General features: G+C 41.0%; 1 protein-coding gene across 3 annotated transcripts in view; it reads left to right on the top strand.

Moving 5' to 3' along the window:
* The window catches only part of LOC120300927, a 28,997-nt gene extending 10,052 nt beyond the window's left edge, over positions 1 to 18,945 (top strand). Inside the window, exons 2-15 of one of the 3 annotated variants that reach the window (XM_039327492.1) lie at positions 35 to 87; positions 3,633 to 3,768; positions 4,908 to 5,032; positions 5,983 to 6,073; positions 8,588 to 8,667; positions 9,649 to 9,693; positions 10,048 to 10,082; positions 10,712 to 10,890; positions 11,117 to 11,204; positions 12,335 to 12,406; positions 14,041 to 14,118; positions 15,535 to 16,325; positions 17,194 to 17,273; positions 17,501 to 18,945. In XM_039327492.1, the coding sequence (XP_039183426.1) occupies positions 3,685 to 3,768; positions 4,908 to 5,032; positions 5,983 to 6,073; positions 8,588 to 8,667; positions 9,649 to 9,693; positions 10,048 to 10,082; positions 10,712 to 10,890; positions 11,117 to 11,204; positions 12,335 to 12,406; positions 14,041 to 14,118; positions 15,535 to 16,325; positions 17,194 to 17,273; positions 17,501 to 17,561 (1,809 nt within the window). In that variant the 5' untranslated portion in view covers positions 35 to 87; positions 3,633 to 3,684 and the 3' untranslated portion in view covers positions 17,562 to 18,945. Of the gene's footprint in view, positions 1 to 34; positions 88 to 847; positions 1,274 to 3,632; positions 3,769 to 4,907; positions 5,033 to 5,982; positions 6,074 to 8,587; positions 8,668 to 9,648; positions 9,694 to 10,047; positions 10,083 to 10,711; positions 10,891 to 11,116; positions 11,205 to 12,334; positions 12,407 to 14,040; positions 14,119 to 15,534; positions 16,326 to 17,193; positions 17,274 to 17,500 lie in introns of those variants that run through there. The other 2 variants (XM_039327491.1, XM_039327490.1) reach the window with 2 other exon arrangements.
* Positions 18,946 to 19,515: the final 570 nt, after the last annotated feature.

Here is a 19,515-nt window from a genome sequence, read left to right as displayed (position 1 = left end):
AAAATAACCTTCCTCCTGCATTTTTTTCCTTCAGATGTTCAACTCCCAAATCAGCGCTGCAACAGCCTGAAACACTTTTAATTCCAGGTATGGTGATCTGCAAACTACCCAATGGCGTTCTTGGTTTGCAAAATCCAAAATAAGGGTTTTAAGAGCAAAGGACTTTAAAGCATAGTAGACTTTAGAGCAGTGATGGTGAACCTTTTAGAGACCGAGTGCCCAAACTGCAACCCAAAACCCACTTATGTATTGTCAGGTGCCAGGTGGGCGTGTCCCAACGCATGGCCCATTGGTTGGGCATGGTTTCGGTGGTAAGGGCAGACTGGGTGGGACTAAAAAGTTCAATCAATCAATTCCAACTTTGCAAGATCTTTTTTTTTTTCCTGCGAGAAGTTGAAATTGATTGATCGAATCTTTTTTTTTTTTTTTTTTGCACATGGGAGGGGAGGCCTAAAGCAAAAAGGTTTTATAAAACCCAGCTGAAGGCCTAGGACTGGGGCGATGGCGCGTGTGCCCATAGAGAGGACTCTGCGTGCCACCTGTGGCACGCGTGCCATAGGTTCGCCACCACGGCTAGAGTCTCTAAACCAGGGCAACTTGAAGATATTTGGACGTCAACTCCCAGTTTCCCCAACCAGCATGACAAGTGCTTCCCAACCTTTTATTTTATTTTTTAACATTATCCCACACCGCTGATTGCATCAGAATGTCTTTATTGAAACATTCCCGTTCTGATTGTTTTAATAGGTTCGGGGGCCCTTACTTCCTGCCCGCCCCCCCAAAAAAAACAATTTTAACCCAATTTTGGATAGATTTGGGAAGCACCGGTCTACACTGCAGGCTGAGCGTAACCGGCGTTGGCGCCTGGTCACTCCAAGCGCGTCAACTGGCTTCCGATCCTGGCGCGCCCCCAACCTTTGAACGGGGACTAAAATCTGCCCGCGTGTTAAGATTGCAAGAGGCAGGCGGCCGTTGAGCAAGCTGGCTTCCAGCGCCTCGGTTCTCCTTTAGCGCCTGGGTTTCCGTTGCAAGGGACCAGGCGCGCAAAGGCTCCGCCCGCGGCCGCCTTGCCTTGCTTTCTCCTCCCGAGAGCGGCTGGCTTCGTCGGGAGGAGGAGCCCCGCCGATGACGACGACGGACCAGGCCTCTTAGTCGTGCGAAGGGGGGACGGGGCGGCCTGGAGCTGCATAGCCGCCGTCCGCATGGATCGGGGCCGGGCGCCGTATTGCTTGCGCTGGAGGAAGTGTCGTCGGCGATGGGCGCAGCCCCGCGGGTGAGCTTGCAGAACGGCGCAGAGGTTGCAAGGGGCGCAACCGAACGGGTGGGAGGGCCGGTGCAAGTGGAAATCGCCGTTCTCCCAACTGGCCAGGATCCCGTGTGTGTGTGTGTGTGTGTGTGTTCCCCCAACTGGCCTGGATCCCGTGTGTGTGTGTGTGTGTGTGTGTGTGTGTGTGTGTTCCACATTGCTCCGGTCTGCTCTCTCTCTCTCTCTGTGTGTGTGTGTGTGTGTGTGCGCGCGCGCGCCACGGAGGATGGTTTGGCTGGCAGCCGTATTTGCCAGCACCCCAACAAAACACCAGGGGTAGGCAACCTTGGCTCTTTTATGACTCGTGGACTTCAACTCCCAGAATTCCATGCTGGCTGAGGAGTTCTGGGAGTTGAAGTCCACGAGTCATAAAAAGAGCCAAGGTTGCCTACCCCTGCCCTATACACACGTTGTATATAGTAATGTTTTAAATGTGGGTTAGGTATGTGTACACTCTGAGAGCAAGCAACTACATTTCATTTTTCATGGGTGCTGTTGTGCCCACAGGGGAAAAAAAAAAAAGACAACAAAGGTTATCTAATCTCCGACAGACTCTGGTAGACCCCCCGAGATAAAGGTTAAGAGACTGGGGTCTTGGGGGTCATTGCACGTGAATTCATACCGAACGGCCAGTAAGCTGTTTCAACATCTCTGGATCAGTTTAGCGTTGTAATTTTGGGGGACAAGCTTGCTTGGCTGCGAGTTTTATTAGCAAATACACGTCATCTTGCTCAGTTTATTATTGAGTTTATTGTGACCTCAGAAGGAGGGAGCTTTGACTCGTTATTGTTTCTAAAGAGACAAGCTGTTGGGAGCAAGTTTCTAGGGGTGCCTAGGGAGGGAGTCAAGCTATTTTCCAAGGTGCCTGAAGGCAGGACAAGAAGCAATGGATGGAAAATAATCAAGGAGAGAAGCAACCTAGAACTAAGGAGAAACTGCCTGACAGTTAGAACAATTAACCAGTGGAACAACCTGCCTCCAGAAGTGGTGAATGCTCCAACACTGGAAGTTTTTAAGAAGAGACTGGACAGCCATTTGTCTGAAATGGTCTAGGGTTTCCTGCCTGAGCAGGGGGTTGGACTAGATGACCTCCAAGGTCCCTTCCAACATCATCATCATCATCATCATCATTATTATTATTATTATTATTATTATTATTATTATTATTATCTGTGTGGGATGCACCTTTGGACATGCTTCTACAAGTTTTCCATTCAGATCTTGGTTGAATGCAAGCTTCTCTTAACCTGGCTTATAGAGCAAGCAAGAAATCTTGACTCCCAGAGGTGAGATTGCTAAAAGTAGAGACTCTTGATGTTTTTAACTCATCCCCCCCGCCCCCCCCAGGAACAGCCTTTCCACTACCACATGCCTTCTTCCTAGACAGAGAATAACTATCCCCAAATCTCCCAGATGGAACATCTAGGGGTAGCTGTTGTTTGAATGAGTAGAACGGTAGGATTTATATACTGCTCATCCTGGTTTATCATGGTTTATTAAATGAGTAGCTTCATACAGTATAGTGAACCAAGTAGAGAGCCAGTTTGGGGAAATGGTTAAGGCATCCAACTAGAAAAGTGGAAGGTTGTGAGTTCTACTCCCACTTTAGGAACAGGGAGCAAGCTGGATTGCCCTTAGGGCCAGTCACTTTCTCCCAACACTAGGAAGAAGGCAATAACTAAACCAGTGATGGCGAACCTTTTAGAGACCGAGTGCTCAAACTGCAACCCAAAACCCACTTATGCATCGGTGGGCGTGGCCCATTAGGTGGGTGTGGCTGTGGTGGGAACGGCAGACTGGGTGGGACTAAAAAGTTCAATCAGTCAATTCCAACTTTGCAAGATCTTTTTTTTCCCGCGAGTTGAAATTGACTGATTGAACCTTTTTTTTTTTTTTGCACATGGCGGTGGAGGCCTAAAGCGAAAAGGTTTTATAAAACCCAGCTGAAGACCTAGGACTGGGGCGACGGCGCGCGTGCCCACAGAGAGGGCTCTGAGTACCCCCTCTGGCACCCGTGCCATAGGTTCGCCACCACTGAACTAAACACTAACCAAAAAAAAAATAGCCAAGAAAATTGTACTCCAAGCCACTGCCTGAAACAAAAACTGACTTTTATCTCCCCCCCCATTAATAATAAATAATCATAGGTTCACATCTCAATTTAAGCCAAGGTTATTTTGCTTAAACTAGAGCGATCTATCATTGTGACTAGTACTGTGGTTTTTCCTCTCCTCCTTTCTAGATGAAGGCCGTTGAATGGATGTTTCCTTCTCACCATTTTTTCAGACACTCTTCGACTTTGCTAATGTTTTTTTTTTTCCCCCAGCTTAAACACTGAAGGTAGCCTGGCTAGCAGGAGCAGACCCAACATACCGTATATGGACCCTTGGATTGTGACTCTTCTGTTGAAGTACAAAGCATCCGTAATCAAAACAGATGGACAGCTTGGACATGTTTTGAAGGTGGACCTTCGAACTTATTTATTTGATTTATGTTGTCCTTCCTCCCCCTCCCCCAAGTCTAGGAATGCAGACCAGCATATCCTTGGTTTGCTGGTTTGCAACTAACTAGACCAGTGGTTCTCAACCTTTTTAATGCCGCAACCCCCCAACCGGTCGTAAGTCGAGGACTACTCAACCAGTCATAAGTCGAGGCCTACTCAACTGATGCAGCACCATTTGCAGAATGGGACTTTTGGCGGGCTCAGCAGGGCAGAGACAGCCTGGACAATTCCTATTGGCTTTTGAAAGCCAATAGAATTAGACTCTATTCAAGAGAGTCTATTCTATTGGCTTTCAAAAGCCAATAGAATAAAAGGGAGTAGCACAGCTAAGGAAAAGAGGGGAAAAAATGGTGGATTGCGTTGTTTGGCGACCCCCGTGAAATGGTCGTTCGACCCCAAATGGGGTCCCGACCCACAGGTTGAGAACCACTGGACTAGACACAGTTCAGAGCAATTATCGGCTTCGGAATACTGAGAGTGGGTCTTGCATGCAACCACAAAAATTGCGTGAGGATGGTTTTTTTTTTAAATTGTAAAATGACTGCTGCCATTGGCCTGGCTAATTGCAAAATACAGTTCCTGTTTACCAAAGGCAACTGGTATCTTCTTTCCTACTACTTCCTCTAGAGCAGTGTTTCTAGGGCTGGCTAGGGAATTCTGGGAGTTGGTTCACACATCTTAAAGTTGTTGGAGTTGGCAAACATTGCTGTAGATGTCCAGGGATCTCCCTTCTAAGCTTAGCACCATGTTCCTTTTTTTCTGTGAAATAACAGCAACACTTCTAAACAAAACTCCAGATTGCACTGGGCTATCACTTCCATTTTCTAATAATTATTATGGAGCCTCCATGAAGCATCCTTGCAAAACTTCTTTCTTCTGTGCCAGGTTCCAGTTTTTCTTTTTCTGTTTTAAACTAAGACAGATGGAAGAACCCAATAGACAGCCAAAAAGAACTATCTGCAGATATTTGTAGTGTCTGCAATACCTCTTGGCCCATCTCTGCTTTACACTGATGGAAAATAATGGGCCCACCTCACTCAATAAACTTGGTTTCCAAATATGTTGGTTATGGTGTAATTTTGTTTGCCTCTTCCCCAGGTTTTGAATGAGCCAGGGGTTCACAAAGATGCTGAGCAGGATCCAGAAACAACTCTACTTATTGGAGATGGACGTCATTACATTAAAGTGGTGGTTGCAGGCAAAGCTGTTGAAATGACAAAACAGTAAGTTTTAACTTTGAATTTATTTTAGATTATAATTCAATATATGGATTTGTATGGCACCCAAAATGTGTATTTCTCTTTCATGAACTCTATACAATTTTACCTCTGTATTGCTAGATCAGAATTTATTGCAATTCATAATTTTATGATCCATGGTGTGCTGACCATGACCTTTGGCCTCTGCTTTGCTTAGGGCTTAATAGAGATCTTCAAGCAATAGAATAATATAATGTATTCTTTCATTCACACTCTATTAATGATACCCTATAAAATTCTAATCTCTATGATATTGTAAATCCTTTATTCACTCATTTGGTTCTACTCCTTTGTTCCTTTCATTTGCTTTTTCATTTATATATTTTCACAAAAATGTCTGATAAATAGGTGTGTACAGTTGAGCCCAAATTTTATATTGCTAAACAAGACAGTTGTTGTGAATTTTGCCTCATTTAATGATTTTTATCATTTGTAACAAAATATGGGGGGGGATTAGGCCAATCTTGTAGGGATTTGATAATTCCATATTGAAAATTCATTACATCTTTATTAGGGAAGCTATATTTGAACTAGTATTTTGGATTCTGGAATTACGGTTATATGTTTACTTTTAAAGTTGCTAGCATTTTTACATGCGGTTTCAAAATCCTCTTTTCTTGGGGAAAAAAAGTTCTACAAAATGGTCAAAAAATTTACCAGAGGTGGGCTGCGTGTTATAGCATATAATCCTTTTTAATATGCGCTGACATAGAAAGTGAGACTGTGAGAATATATGTCGGCTTTGTTGATAAAAATAGATTCCCAACACTCTCAAGAAACTTGTGGATCTTTTTAAATTGTGCACAGAATCCTGCCTTTCGCAGATCAATATGGAAAAATATCAGCCTTAGCTGTAGGAGACAGTTTGATCCTTTAAGATTTGCCAATACATTTCTCCCTGTCTTATTTCTCAGATCTATGGCTCAGTCTGGATTTTCTGCTGTTATTGGCCGGTTCATCTTATTGCAGAAATATACAGTCATTTTTAAAAATGCAGCTAAAGTGGTAAGGTGCACAATGCTCTTGTTGCAGTGTAGCACATGTTGATAATTCAGCTTGATCCTCCGAGGATGCGACATGAAATTACAGGGAGTCCTCAACTTACAATTACAACTGGGACCAGAATTTATGTTGCTAAGCACGTTGTTAAGAGAGCCGTGCCCAATTTTAAAGTTTTTTTGCCACGGTTGTTAAGCGAATCACTGCAGTTATTAAGTGACTCGTGAGACATGAAATGAATCCAGCTTCCTCCATTGCTTGTCAGAAGCTGAATGGGCAGCTCAAAGAGGGCCATAATGTGAATCCAGGACACTGCAATTACAGGTAATCCTCGACGTATGACCACAACTGAGTCCAAAATTTATGTTGCTAAGTGACACATTTGTTAAGCTGCTTTTTTGAATGCCTTGTAATTTTGCATGGTCACTAAACGAACTGTTGTAAGTTGAGGACTACCTGTATTGTGAACGCAAGCTAGTTGCCAAGCACGTGAATTTGGATCATGTAACTGTGAGGATGCTGCAGCTGTTGTAATGCTGGTCATGTCACTTTTTTCAGCGTTGTTGTAATTTCAAACAGTCCCTAAATAAATTCCATAACTTCCTGCACTGATGACAATACTTGCATCAGAGTGGCATATCATTTAAGTTTAAGAAGCATTAAATCATAAAGATTATTCTGCAGTTGTGTTGAATAACTTCTCCCTGTCGATCACATTACAAATTAAAATTTGCTGTCAGATTTTGGAAATCACTGGAGGGGCTTAGTTATGGCAACCAGACTTTAAAAAATATAAAGAAAAAGGGACAGACCTGAAGGAAGTTCATAACGAAAAAAAATAGGTTTGATTGTTTATTTATTAAATTTATATGCCACTTGATATTAGCTCGGTCCCAATCCTGGGGCCCGTTTGTGCCTGGGGCCCCAGATGTAGGACAAAGGCCATTTTCTGTCAGGATCGTGGGCGTTTTTATGATTCTCTGACTGTTGTGCCTTTGACTTAATAGTGACCATATGTACTGTATATAGGACAACCTTTTTTATGTCAGAAAGCTGTCCTTTAGATTTATTTACATTTCAGACACGGTCGCTAAGGGAGGCAATCGCTAAACAAGGGCTCCCTGTATGAAAAATTCTTCCCCCACCTCAATATTTATCTATTTGGTTGTTTGTCAGTTAAATTTATTTGCTGCCTATTTCACAATGTGATGGTGATAGCCTGTAAAAGGTCTTCGATAAAGAAACAGGCCCATTTTTGACCAAATTGATTGAGGATCCTCTTTTTTTTTTTCTTCACTTCTTTGATAGCTTGCCCTGTTTTTGAATCTTGATAGACACCCCCATGCCATACTCATTCCTGCAAGTTGGAGGGTTCCTTTATTCTTCAAAACAGATAAAATAATTCATCCCCTGTGTCGGGGGTTGGAATTCACCCTTTCTGAGGTCTCCCCCAAAGTAGGGCTGTCGGCAGGCAGAATATATGTATCCTTAAACATGCAATCTTTGGCTTCTGATGTTTAACCCGCCAGTGGTTTCTGGCCTTTTTGAAGCCTCCCTGAGGGAGCATTTCAGCCGCCATTAAATCCTCCTTAGCAGCCATGAAAAGTCCTGAAAATCCCTAGTCCTCTTTAAAGGAGGACAAGGCAGGCCCACACCAACCCCGCTGCTGTTTTTCTTCCTCTCTTCCAGTGGGGTTTTTGTGAGTTTTTTTGGGGAAACCATTTCCCTCCAAGAAAAACTTTGGATATTCAGGAAACGGAGGCATGCTCTTTGCCTTTTCCAAAGCCACAATGAGTCTCATGGGGCCTTTTATTGTTTTATTTTTACTTCCAAAGAGAGGAAGGGGCTTCATTGGGCAGGGGGAGCTCCTAAATGTGGCATCATTTGAGGCTCCCTTTTCCAAGCATCAAAATGTCTCCAGTTGATTATTCTTGCTTCTTTCAGTGATTGAAGGCAACAGAGAGAGAAGCCCCTTGCCTTTTGCAGCATAGGTTCATTTTCTGAGGAGGGGGGAGGCATAATAAGGTTTGGAGGGGGCATAATAAGCATATAATCTGGGCACCTTTCACTTCTTGAATTCTTTAGCAATTCTTTAGGTCTGGCTCAGGAATTCTGAGAATCGAAGTCCCCAGATGGTCAAGTTGACATAGCTCCTCCACCTGCTTTAGGGCATTTATATCTTCATTTCTGTTTGAAAGGTCTCCTAATTTGATCCTTTGTGTGAAGCTGGATTGGGCTGAGAAGCAAGGACTGGCCCAAAGTCCCCCAGATAGCTTTATATCCAAGTGGGGATTTGAACTGGGTTCCCCCTGAGTTCAAATTCCACCCTTTAACCATCAATGTATCCTAGATCTTGAATTTCACCCATCTGGTGGAGGTCACCTCAGTTGGAGAAGTTTGCTTTGATGGCTTTTATCACAGGCCATACTACTTTCTCTCCCATCACTGAGATCATATACAGTCTGAGATTTCTCCTTGTCTTTCAGAGCATCGTTCATTGTGCTTGTTTTTCACTTTCAGGAAGATTGTCGATTTTATCTCACCCTTGAATGTTTCCGGGTCATGCCTATGAAGAGAGAGGAGAAGACTCTGCAAAATTGGTGAGACCCACAAGAACACTGATCTTAGTTGTGTAGCTGGGGTGCCTACTGGGAAGACGGGGGCGGGGGGGCGCTAAGCTCAAACCTTGAAAATTGCAGAATCTTCTGCATCCCATCCATTTTAATCAGAGTTAAGAAATTTAACAGAATGAATTCTTTATAAACACTTAACTACTGTATAGTGCAACACCTGCTATTGTCTGTTGTTGACTGTCCAACTCTTGGTGTAGAGTTGAGCAGACTTACACATTTAAAAATAGTCAAGTTTTGGAAAGAGGAGTTGCAGGTGGCAACTCCTAGCTGACCTTTTGATTTTCAAACAGCTAAGTATGGTTAGATTTGATATCTGGATGAAAGATCACACTACAGGGCCCAAGGCTGAAAATTAGAAGTTGGAAACATGTCCTGGAACAGGATAGCACTTCCATATTGTTGCCAAGAGGGCAACATAGATTTGTCTAAAGTCCCCAGCTGTTGAACTTGAGGGACATTGACTATCATCTTTGCCTAGGGATTAAAATGGAAGCTCTAGGCCCTTAAGAGAACTATTATTTTTGTCAGTTTCTGTTTATAATCACATTGAACAACTCATGATCTGCTGGGTGGAGGTTTTAGAGATATTTCCTTACTAGAATCCTCAGTGCCTTCAACAGTGGCAGAACTTTTGATGTACTGCTTCTCTGGAAAATCTGGGATACATTCCAGAGATGTCTCTGAAAGTGCCCCATGTTGAAGTGTATAGCACAGTCCAACAACAGCACAGGAAATGATTTATGTTATTTAGTATTATGTCATACATTGATTTATAATAATGTTTATGTCATAAAATGTTTACCAACCAAATTGATGAGATGCTTGAGGTTTGACATATGTCAACAATCAGCTTCTGTTTCATTGACCTACTGATTGGATGTGGTTTTATTAGCTGAGCTTTTCCACCGCGATTAAAAAACTGATGATGTTAATTATCCTTTTATATAGCAACCGGGTGATGTCAGTCCTGCGAAAGATAAGAGAACTATGGCAGTAAGTATGTGGGCCAGCTACTTGATTCTGTTCTGTGAGAGATCTTAAAACTAGCAGTTTTAAATTCAGGTTTGTTTATAGCAACGTTATAAACTCTGTAGAATCTTCCTATGTATCATGAAATATTCCAGGTAACTACCCACCCCAATGAGTTGCTGTTGAGGAGACAACAAAAACACCTAAAAAGTTACGTTCTTGGATAGTTGAGATTGGGATAGAAGAAACTTGGGAGAAAGCAACAATAACTTTGTATAGAGAGAGATTTAGGATGTAAATCAAAGAGGAGGAGGTGTGGAGACTTGGCAAGTTAACTGTCATGCTTAACTCTTGATGCTGTTCGATTATATATTTCAGGAAAAGTTTTGCCATGCAGCTATGGTTCAACTCAGGTATGCTAGATTAAATGTTGGCGGCTTTTTAAATGAAATTTAGTGAAAAATGGGGTCAGTTTGGGTTCCTCTGGTTTTTTATCTTATATTTCATTGTGGAGCAAATATTATTTGTGTTTTATGCCCCCCTCCCCCTTAAGACCACTTAAAGGCTAAACATTTATAACACAACTCCTTCCTATGTTTCTTCAAAACATTTTCATTTCGTGAGATAGATTCAAAATATGTTTATCTTCAGGCCAGAATAAGTACAAAAATGATGATGATGTATTTCTGATCATGACATTTGATTAAAAAAAAATAGTTTAGTATCCCTGGTCCTATATCAGTGGTGGCGAACTTATGGCATGCGTGCCAGAGGCGGCACTCAGACCCCTCTCTGTGGGCACACATGCCGTGCCTTGGAGATGGCAAGGGACTGGCCCCCGCCACCCTGACCCACCCACCCAGTCTGCCATGACCACTGCGGCCACGCCCACCCAGCACCCTGTGATAAATAAGTGAGTTTGGGCAGTGGGTCTCTAAAAGGTTCGCCATCGCTGTCCTGTATCATTCAGTCTTAAAGGGAAATGCTTGAGATGTTGCTTGTAAACTGATTATCTATTTACAGTGTACTTTTTCTTCTTCAGAACAAAAATCACAATCGGTTTCCCAAGTCTTGAAAGAGATAAACCAGGATCAGCTGAACATTCTGAAACAAAATGCTAAGGATTGTCTCAACTTATTAGGCCCCCCAAAACTGTTGGATTCTGAGCAACTGGCCGTGTATCCTGACACTAAATGGCAACTGGAACGGAAGCAAAATAAGGTTTGTATCTCTCTAGGCTGCTACAGATAGAATATACGTAGGAGACAGGTCCAAGCTGAACATAAATATATATATTATATGTCTATTTGCTTTGGCCAGAAAATAATGAACATTCATTTCATTATTTTAACTCACAATGCATTTATTACAATAATCTCTAGAGCAAGCAATGTAATTGTTCTATCATTATTTTTGAAATTTCTGTGCCCTGTTCCTGTGATTTCAGATGAACCAAGACATCTTCACAGTTCCAGCTAAGTATCTGGTGATCAGTGCAGAAAATGAGGCAGCACTTTCCCAGTCCTACATACCAAGTGAGTAGCAGAACCAGGGGCCAGATATATGGATGAAAATGGGTTGGTTTGGAAGTTTTTTTCCCTTGAGGCAGCGCTCCTGATTTCTAACTATATAAGCATTGTAGTTAAATGTCATAATTGTAATGGTAGTTGGCAAGGAATGGCATAACTCAGAGGTGAAGCTGAAATTTTGCTGGCATCCATGTTCCATCTTATCATATAGGACGGCCAGACATCATACTGTAAATGGAGTAGGGCTTTTCACAATTTTTTTTTTTATTAAGGTACATCCTGAAGTTTTTAGCATCAAGAGGTATGTTTATCCTGTGGATTCAATTACAGGAGTATCTCGTGGATCATTTTTGTTTTGGAAAAAAATCAGGAATAAAAAGAAAAAGTAAAGAGATTTGGATACACTCGGAAAACAGTGGCTGCTAGCAATTTAAGTAGCTTTCTTAAATCAACGTTGGGTACGGTCGCTATCACAAATGTATAAGCTCAGAACAAAACACAGCAATTCCCATGCCACAGTTGGATAAATCAAGCTATATTGCATCGCTTTAATTTGTTTGTGAATAACCTGCAAAGCATGCCTTGTTACCTATTTTGGATTCCAGGATTGGCTGTTGCAAAGCAACAAGTTAAGTCCTTAAGTTTGCTTGTGTGGATTGATCTAAAGCAGTGGTTCCCAACCTTTTCTATACCCCACACCCCTAGAACGCTTCTGATATGTTTGAAATAATGGCAATGAATTATTTATTTATTTATTTATTTATGAGACTTATATACCGCTTTAAGTGCGAGCACTCTCTAAGCGGTGTACACCAGTAAGCAATGTATATATATATATATTTACATTGCCCCCAACAATCTGGGTCCTCATTTTACCTACCCCGGAAGGATGGAAGGCTGAGTCAACCTTGAGCCGGTGAGATTTGAACCGCTGACCTGCTGAACACAGTCAGCTAAAGTGGCCTGCAGGACTGCACTCTAACTGCTGCGCCACCTCGGCTCTTGCCTATACACTATAATTTTGAAAAAAAAACAAAACTGGAATATCGTCTCGTATCCCCAGGGGGTGTAAGCACCCCTGGTTTGGGAACCCAGGGAGTGGATGCTGATAGCTAATAAGCTCTTGTTTTTCTCAGATAACCCTCAGGTTTTTCCTGGAGGAGATGTAGACACTGAAGATGATCGCAGTACTGTATCTTTTTCCAGTGGTGAGTACCATTGTGAATGTTTTTTGTGAACGTGCAGGTGAATGGTGCATTTTAAACTTCCTGTTTACAAAAGGGAATATTATCCTAAAGACTCAGGAATCAACATTCAGAAAAGTTCTAAAAAAGTATTCACGGAGGTTGATTAGCCCAAGCCAATCAATATTTTGCAATTGTGATTTGTGTTGGACGTACCTTTTTATTTCATATCTACGCCAAAGAAAGTCATTCTGTTTCTGTTCTCATCTTTTATCTTTTTGGACTTTTATCTAGCTTTTTTACGATCTTTCGTTTTTTTCCAATTCCTTTTTGTTGTTCATTTAACTTTCATTATTGTTTTTTTTTTTAATTCAGTGAAGATATCTATGGATTTTTCGTAATAATTATGGATGCACAACTACGTAAGTCCATGTAGCAGACCCAAGTTAGGCTTTAGAACCAACACTCTCTCAAGCTTCCTCCTTCCATTATATATTCAAGATGGATAGTATTGAATATTTATTTGTTACGTATACATATAAGGGTGTGGGTCTATACATATGTTGTACATAGTATGTTTAGGTGTGTGTCATGTATGTGTTTCACTTTGAGAGCGGGCAACTAAATTTCATTTTTGATGTGTGCCGTTGTGCCCACAGTAAAAAAAATGACAATAAAGGTTATCTTAAAATCTTATTTAAAAGACTGAACTTCAAAGTCTGCACTACTGTATCTCCCAGAAGAAAAATGATATGGATGGTGGCAGAATGGTGTGTATATAGTCTACTTCCTTCAAGCCTATAAGGGACAGAGTTGCTCAAATACTACATTTTGTCACGCCTCCCATGTACAGAGTATCACATGATTTCCACCCACCTGTTTTTACATTGTGTATGTCCTATGTGATGTTTTCATTGACCACCAGGAGGTACCATTTAACCAGCTTCACTATCTCCTCTTCCAAAGGAAGTGGTGACCTCATGTAAAAAATTTGAATGGAGGGGCCTGACATATCATAACATCTGTTTCTCTCTACTTCGAGATCCTAACGGATGGCATAAAGTATAACGTATAATGAGTAGATATAAAGAGAATAATAAGGCGGAGTATTAAGTCAGTTTGGCCTAGTGATTAAGGCACCGAGTTAGAAACCTGAGGTCTGTGAGTTCTAAGTCCCATCTTAGACATGAAAGCCACTGGGGGGCTTTGGGCCATTCAGTCTTGTTCAGCCCAACTCATCTCCCAGGGCTGTTGTTGAGGGGGAAATAGGAGGAAAGAGTATTAAGCATATGAAGAATTATGTGCAGCTGGATATCAAATACATAAAAGCAACAATATTGGGCTTGTGAATCTGGGTATTTTCATACAGACAGCAGCTCTGCTTTCAAAACCTAACACCGCTTATGAAGTCTATTCAGAAGACCTTCCACTTAAATCAAATTCTGAATGTAGTTAGGTGTGAATTTGCTTCCTACTTCTTGAACTTTTCATTCTGAACGCAGGTCCATTTGCTTGAGATACTGACAGTGTTTGTGTCAGACTTGATTCCTATAATCATTTGCAACGTTTGACTATTGCTGCTCTTTAGTATCTTATTCGGACCTGCTCCACCTTTCAACATCTTAGAGGAAGATGTTAATTTGCTTTTCTTTACCCAGCAGATTCTGCAAGTTTGGATGGATGCTTAGAAAATCCCTGGGATGCAGTCCCAGGAATAATCTTGAGCTCTTCCAGCGGTGAGATCAAAAGCTAACCATCACCTTTAATCACTACTTCTCTATAACATTAGGAGCAAAACATCATTGGTTTTTGCATTCCCACTGGAGAAACTGTTAAATCAAGCGTTGATAGGGGTTATTGGCTCTTACTATTCATTTCAACACCATACCCCTTTTCTAGCAACATGCTAATTATCTTTTTCTCTGCCATCATGAACAGTATTTTGCAGAAATTTCTCTTTGGCTTCATCTTCATGCAAAGGTATGAGGGAAATGCTTACTAAAAGTGGTATAGCTGACGCTTGGATGCTGCTTGTGTTTCTTTAAGATTGATGCCAATTTTGTTTGAATCTAGAACTGAAATCCTTCTTTTTAATGAATAAATTACTTTGGTTCATGCACTGCGCAAACTGAAAGCAAGCAAAGCGTTTTAAAGGTTATCAAAATGTCTGCATCTTAAAATCAAAACAGAAGCAACAAAAAGTTACCACGTAGCCACACGGAACCCTTTGAGAACAAAAACGAATCCGCAGCCCTCAGGATGTTTCTTACATTGATCTCATCTCATTTTATGCTAACTTAGTACCTCTAATTGAAATTAGTATGAGAAAGAAGTTTTAAGATTGTAACACAAACATCCCAGCAAGTTCCTCAGTTTCTAATGAAACATCTAACTATAAGCAAGTTGGGTGCCGTAAAAATCTCATCCCAAAGATGCTTTTTCACGAGGCAACTGGATTTCCTAGTTTTTCTTTGAAATCGTTTCGCTTCTCATCCAAAGCTGCTTCAGCGCTTCTCATGCAAGAAACTTCTGGATGAGAAGCGATACGTCTTCAAAGAAAAACGAGAAAGTCCAGTTGCCTCGTGAAAAAGCATCTTTGGGACAACCCTGACCTGGATGACTGAGAATTTCCACATGCATTTAGTAAAATCTCATGTCGTTTAATCCTGTGAAGGGGACTGGGAGCTTGTTTCATTTGCAAAGGTGTTCCCTATTTAGTAAACTGTCAACTGCAGTTTGATCAATGTGTGAGAAACTTCACATGGCATGGGGGGGGGGCGTGCATCTGTGTTCCTCTTAAGGCTGTTTGGGCACTAGATGTAGAATATCTGTTTCCAGGTAGTGTGGCTCTGTACTGTTACACGCCTTAAAACGGCTGTCCCAAAAGTTGCTTTTTCAAAAGGCAACTGGGCTTTGTTTCGCTACTCATCCAAGAAGCTTCTTCAGTTCTGACTGAAGGCAACGGCTTCTTTAGAATTGGGGAAGCTTCTTGGGTGAGAAGTGAAACATCTTCCAGGAGAAAAATAAGAAAGTCCAGTTGCTTTTTGAAAAAGCATCTTTGGGACAACTAAGACTTGGGTGACTGAGAATCTCCATCGACTGACAACAGTTGATTTTGGGGGGGACTTTTTTTTTTTTTTGCACTTTGACAGATTCTTCTGGCATATCCCCTGGACTTCCCCAGATGCAGCAGATGCTCTTGGCCAGTCCTGCTGAAGAAGCAAGTCCAGACTCCAACACTTGCATCTCACATTTTCCGGAACCTTGTGAAAATACGCCTCACTCTAGCTCTGAGCACGCTGCACCCGCAAAGTTTCCATCACTGTTTCATTTTCAGAACAGGGAATTTCTGCACGAAACGGCCAGTCCGAAATCTGACCTGATTACGCCAACTACGTCAGGCCAGGCCAGCAAACTTGCAGACAGCGTTCCTTGCAGTCAGCCGTTAAATAAATCCTGTCTTCATAATTCCGTGCTTTCTTTTTCTTCTGTTGGTCATTCCAAGGAGGGCGACTTGTCCTCTGAGCCGGTGTCTGAAAATAGGAAGGATCTATTCCTTGCCGATGGGGCCCAGGAGAGGACAGCTAGATGGAAACACCGTGAAACTGAGACATACGTGTCAGCTAAAAGGAAGCAAGGGCCAAGTGAAGAAGAATCTTCTGAGACTTCTTCTCCAACTTGTAGTAGTAATCTGGAAGCTGTAGGGCACTGCTCTACTGAGACCGTTACAAAATCTAGTAATCCAAGCAGGAAACACGTAAATCGCTATCTTCCCTTGGACTTTGAAAGCATCCCCAAGAAAAGACGGCTGGAGGAGATTCAGGATCAGCAGGAACCTGTATTTGCCCATTGCAGTTACACAGAGAGGTTTCTGGAAGAAAGAAGCGAGCAGGTACCAAGAGGGGTCATCACAAGGAAATCAAAGCAAATTGTTCAGCAAAAGGTAAATCTGTCATCTGAGTGAAGGAAAATAATAATAATAAACCTCTCTATAGCTTTGTCAGAGTGGAATTACAGACTCTTTGCAAAGCAAATCCGTCTTTTCTCTCGTGCTTGTTTTGCAGATATGTTTCGGTTGCCAATATAAATTTATATTCAAATCAGTTAAAACATCGCCGATACAGGCAGTCTTTGGCTTTGCCATAATTGAGCCTGGCAAATGACTAGATTTTACCACTTTTTTGAGGTGGTCCTTAAAGTGAACTCATTGTTTACTAAGGACAAAGTTTGCCAGAAATCCTGATGTTCTCCAAAAACATCAAAAATTGTGATCACAGAACACTTGCAAACGGCTATAAATGCTGGCTGGTTGCCAAGCAACCAAAATGTCCCATAACCAGGGGACTGCTGTCAGAACTTCGGAATAAGATCATAAGTACTTTTTTTGGGGGGGGGGTTATCCGTCATAGGTTCAAACAGTCACTACATCACTGGTTGTAGTTTAGGGTTATCTGTAATTATATTTAGTGAGAAACTATAAGGTGGCGACATCTGACATAAAGATTTTTTTTATTTGGGGAATGTCAGGTGAGAATGCTGGAATCCTGTGCAATGACTGTATAAAGGGTAAAATGTTAGCTATTTAAAAAATATTAGTTTAATTTGGGTGGTTCAGTGGGAACCATATTGTTGATTTCTAACTTTTCTTTCATCCTCCCCAAACTATTCCAAAATAGTGATTAAAATATGGCCAGAATTTAAAAAAACAATGATTCACTTTACTTTTCTCTCTCTGTCTTTCTGTCTCTTTCTCTCTTTGTCTCTTTCTCTTTTTCTTTCTCTCCCTCCCTCCCTCCCTCTTTCATTCTTAGGAGAACGCGAAAGGAGACAATTGTCATTTTATACCCAACCCACCTACACCTGAGCTCTGCTCTCAAGTGCAGTCTGTAAGGTTAGTGTCTCTTTCCTAGCTAGTCACGTATTTCATGGGAAGGGTCTATGTTAAATGTGCTGGACGAGAAGAACCATACATTTGTGGAGAGCACTTTGTGCAGTGACTTTTGCTTTCCATAAAACCTTGCCAATAACCTCACGTTTTTGCTCCTGACACCCAGCACATCTGAATATTTGCTTACCTTCAGGTCTGGTGCTTTCATGTTTTCTGTTTTTGATCTATAGGATCTCAGGAGCATTGCTGGAATGGGCACGCTGGGTTTGGAACAACCCGGAGAAGCAATAAACTTCCTTATGATACTTTGATCTCAGGTTGAATTACCTAGACACTTTTGCTACGGTTAAGCTGTTTGGGGTTTTTTTATTCTGTTTTCCTGAAGATGGATATGTTGGTTTGATTGCACGTCTGGGGGGGGGGGGAAGGAACCCATCACCTTTTCATCTGTTGTTTGGACGTCTCGAGCAAAGATTGCTTTGATTTTTGATACAAAGATGTGCCACTTGCTCATGACAGAATGACAGTGCCATAAGACATAATGCTCCTATTCATATAAAGTTATAAGTGGGACTCAGCTATAAATGCACACTTGTTTGTATACTTTTGTTTGTAACTTGTTAAAATAAACTGGTATCCATTACAGCTTGCCTTGTATGTCATAATTATAAAGAGTTATTTTTAAATAGGGGGAAGCAGTTTTTTTTACAGTTGGTTGTAAATAGAATGCAAAGAAATTTGGTCTTTAAAAGTTGACATACGGAAATTACAGTTCCTAAGCTAGTGAGTCCTGGGGCGTGCAAAAAAACTGTAATTTTATCTGCAATGAGGGATTTAAGGAGCATATCCCTTTTTGAAGGTAGAGAATCTGTATCCCACATACCTTTATAGCTGGTCCAGGAATTCCTCAAATTATTTTATTCACTTTGCTCCCTTAAGAGACTTTAGACAGTAGAAGTATATTCTCTGTTTAAATGTTACGTGTTGCACAATTTACTTGTGCTTTAGAATTTCAGGAGTTTGCAAAGAGTAAATCCATAAGCAATAGCACATACCGTAGCTACAACCACATAGTGGTTTTAATGCAGTTAAGAATACAAAATTTCATTTATGGGTACAATTCCAGTCTGGTTTGTTTGCAGTGAATGAGATGCCACTTAAGCCTGCAATCATATGAAGACAAATACTATCTCTGTTGTTATTCTCCAGTCGCAGGATTTATATCTTTACATTTCTAAAGAGGGAAGTTCCCTTACAGGTTATGCCTTATACTCTTGAGTCTGTTTTATCTCTTTTAGAACATTAAGAAATGCATATAATTGCTTCTTGTAGCTTTCATGGTTCAGAGTTCTATAAAGAACTTCGTTCACAGTCAACTGTCACTTTCATTAGATAACTATGCAGCAAAGCAAAATCAAATTTGTAGAGTATTTCAGGAGAAAGATATATGTTATGGGTCATTAAGGTAACTGTGGCATCAAGAAAGACCATATAGAAGAAGGTGAACATTCATTATTGTGATAGAAATACGTCTAATGAAGTGCTACACCAATTAAATATTTCTTGCTTTAAGCGATGAATGGTTTTCTACAACAGTATATATTTGTAAAAATGCCATAAAGGTAATAAACAATGGTATGCCAACATCAATATGAATTAAAATGCTTATTTTTAATTATTCTTGTCATCTCCTCCTTTCATTTAATTACAAAATACTTCATATAGCTTACATGCTTGATAAAATGTTTTGAAAATTAAAACAAATTAGGAAAAATACAACAGCACAGCTCTCGATAAAAAATATACCTTGTGTGCCAATTTTCCAAATTCAAGCACAGTCACTCAAACATAGTTTGAAGGTTAAAATAAAATTCTGTGATTCTTTGCTTTAAAATAAAGACCTTAAATCTAAATAAATTGGCTATTTGTGCTAGAATATTTTTAAAAGAGGCATGCAATAATCATCTGATAAATAGATGGCAAATACCCAAGTACAATTACAAGGAGCTCAGCTCCCACTGAGCGTCTCTCATGGTTGAGGATGATTGGTAATTGAACTAGGATTCCAAAATGTTATCTGTGTGGAAACAGGTTTGTGTGTATGTGGCATTATACTAGTAGACACTGTTGTGAGAACTCTGCATCTATTGTGGTTGCATATATCCTCCATTATCTTAACTGTGGTGTGGTCCATAAGGTTCCCTCACTTCAAATTCACCGATAGCCGGAAGCAAAAGCCTTTTTC

The sequence above is a fragment of the Crotalus tigris genome, unplaced genomic scaffold (assembly GCF_016545835.1).
Source record: "Crotalus tigris isolate CLP2741 ecotype Arizona unplaced genomic scaffold, ASM1654583v1 scf7180000024362.2655971311:6658466, whole genome shotgun sequence".
Lineage (NCBI taxonomy): Eukaryota > Metazoa > Chordata > Lepidosauria > Squamata > Viperidae > Crotalus > Crotalus tigris.
This window is presented reverse-complemented; position numbering and strand designations above follow the sequence as displayed.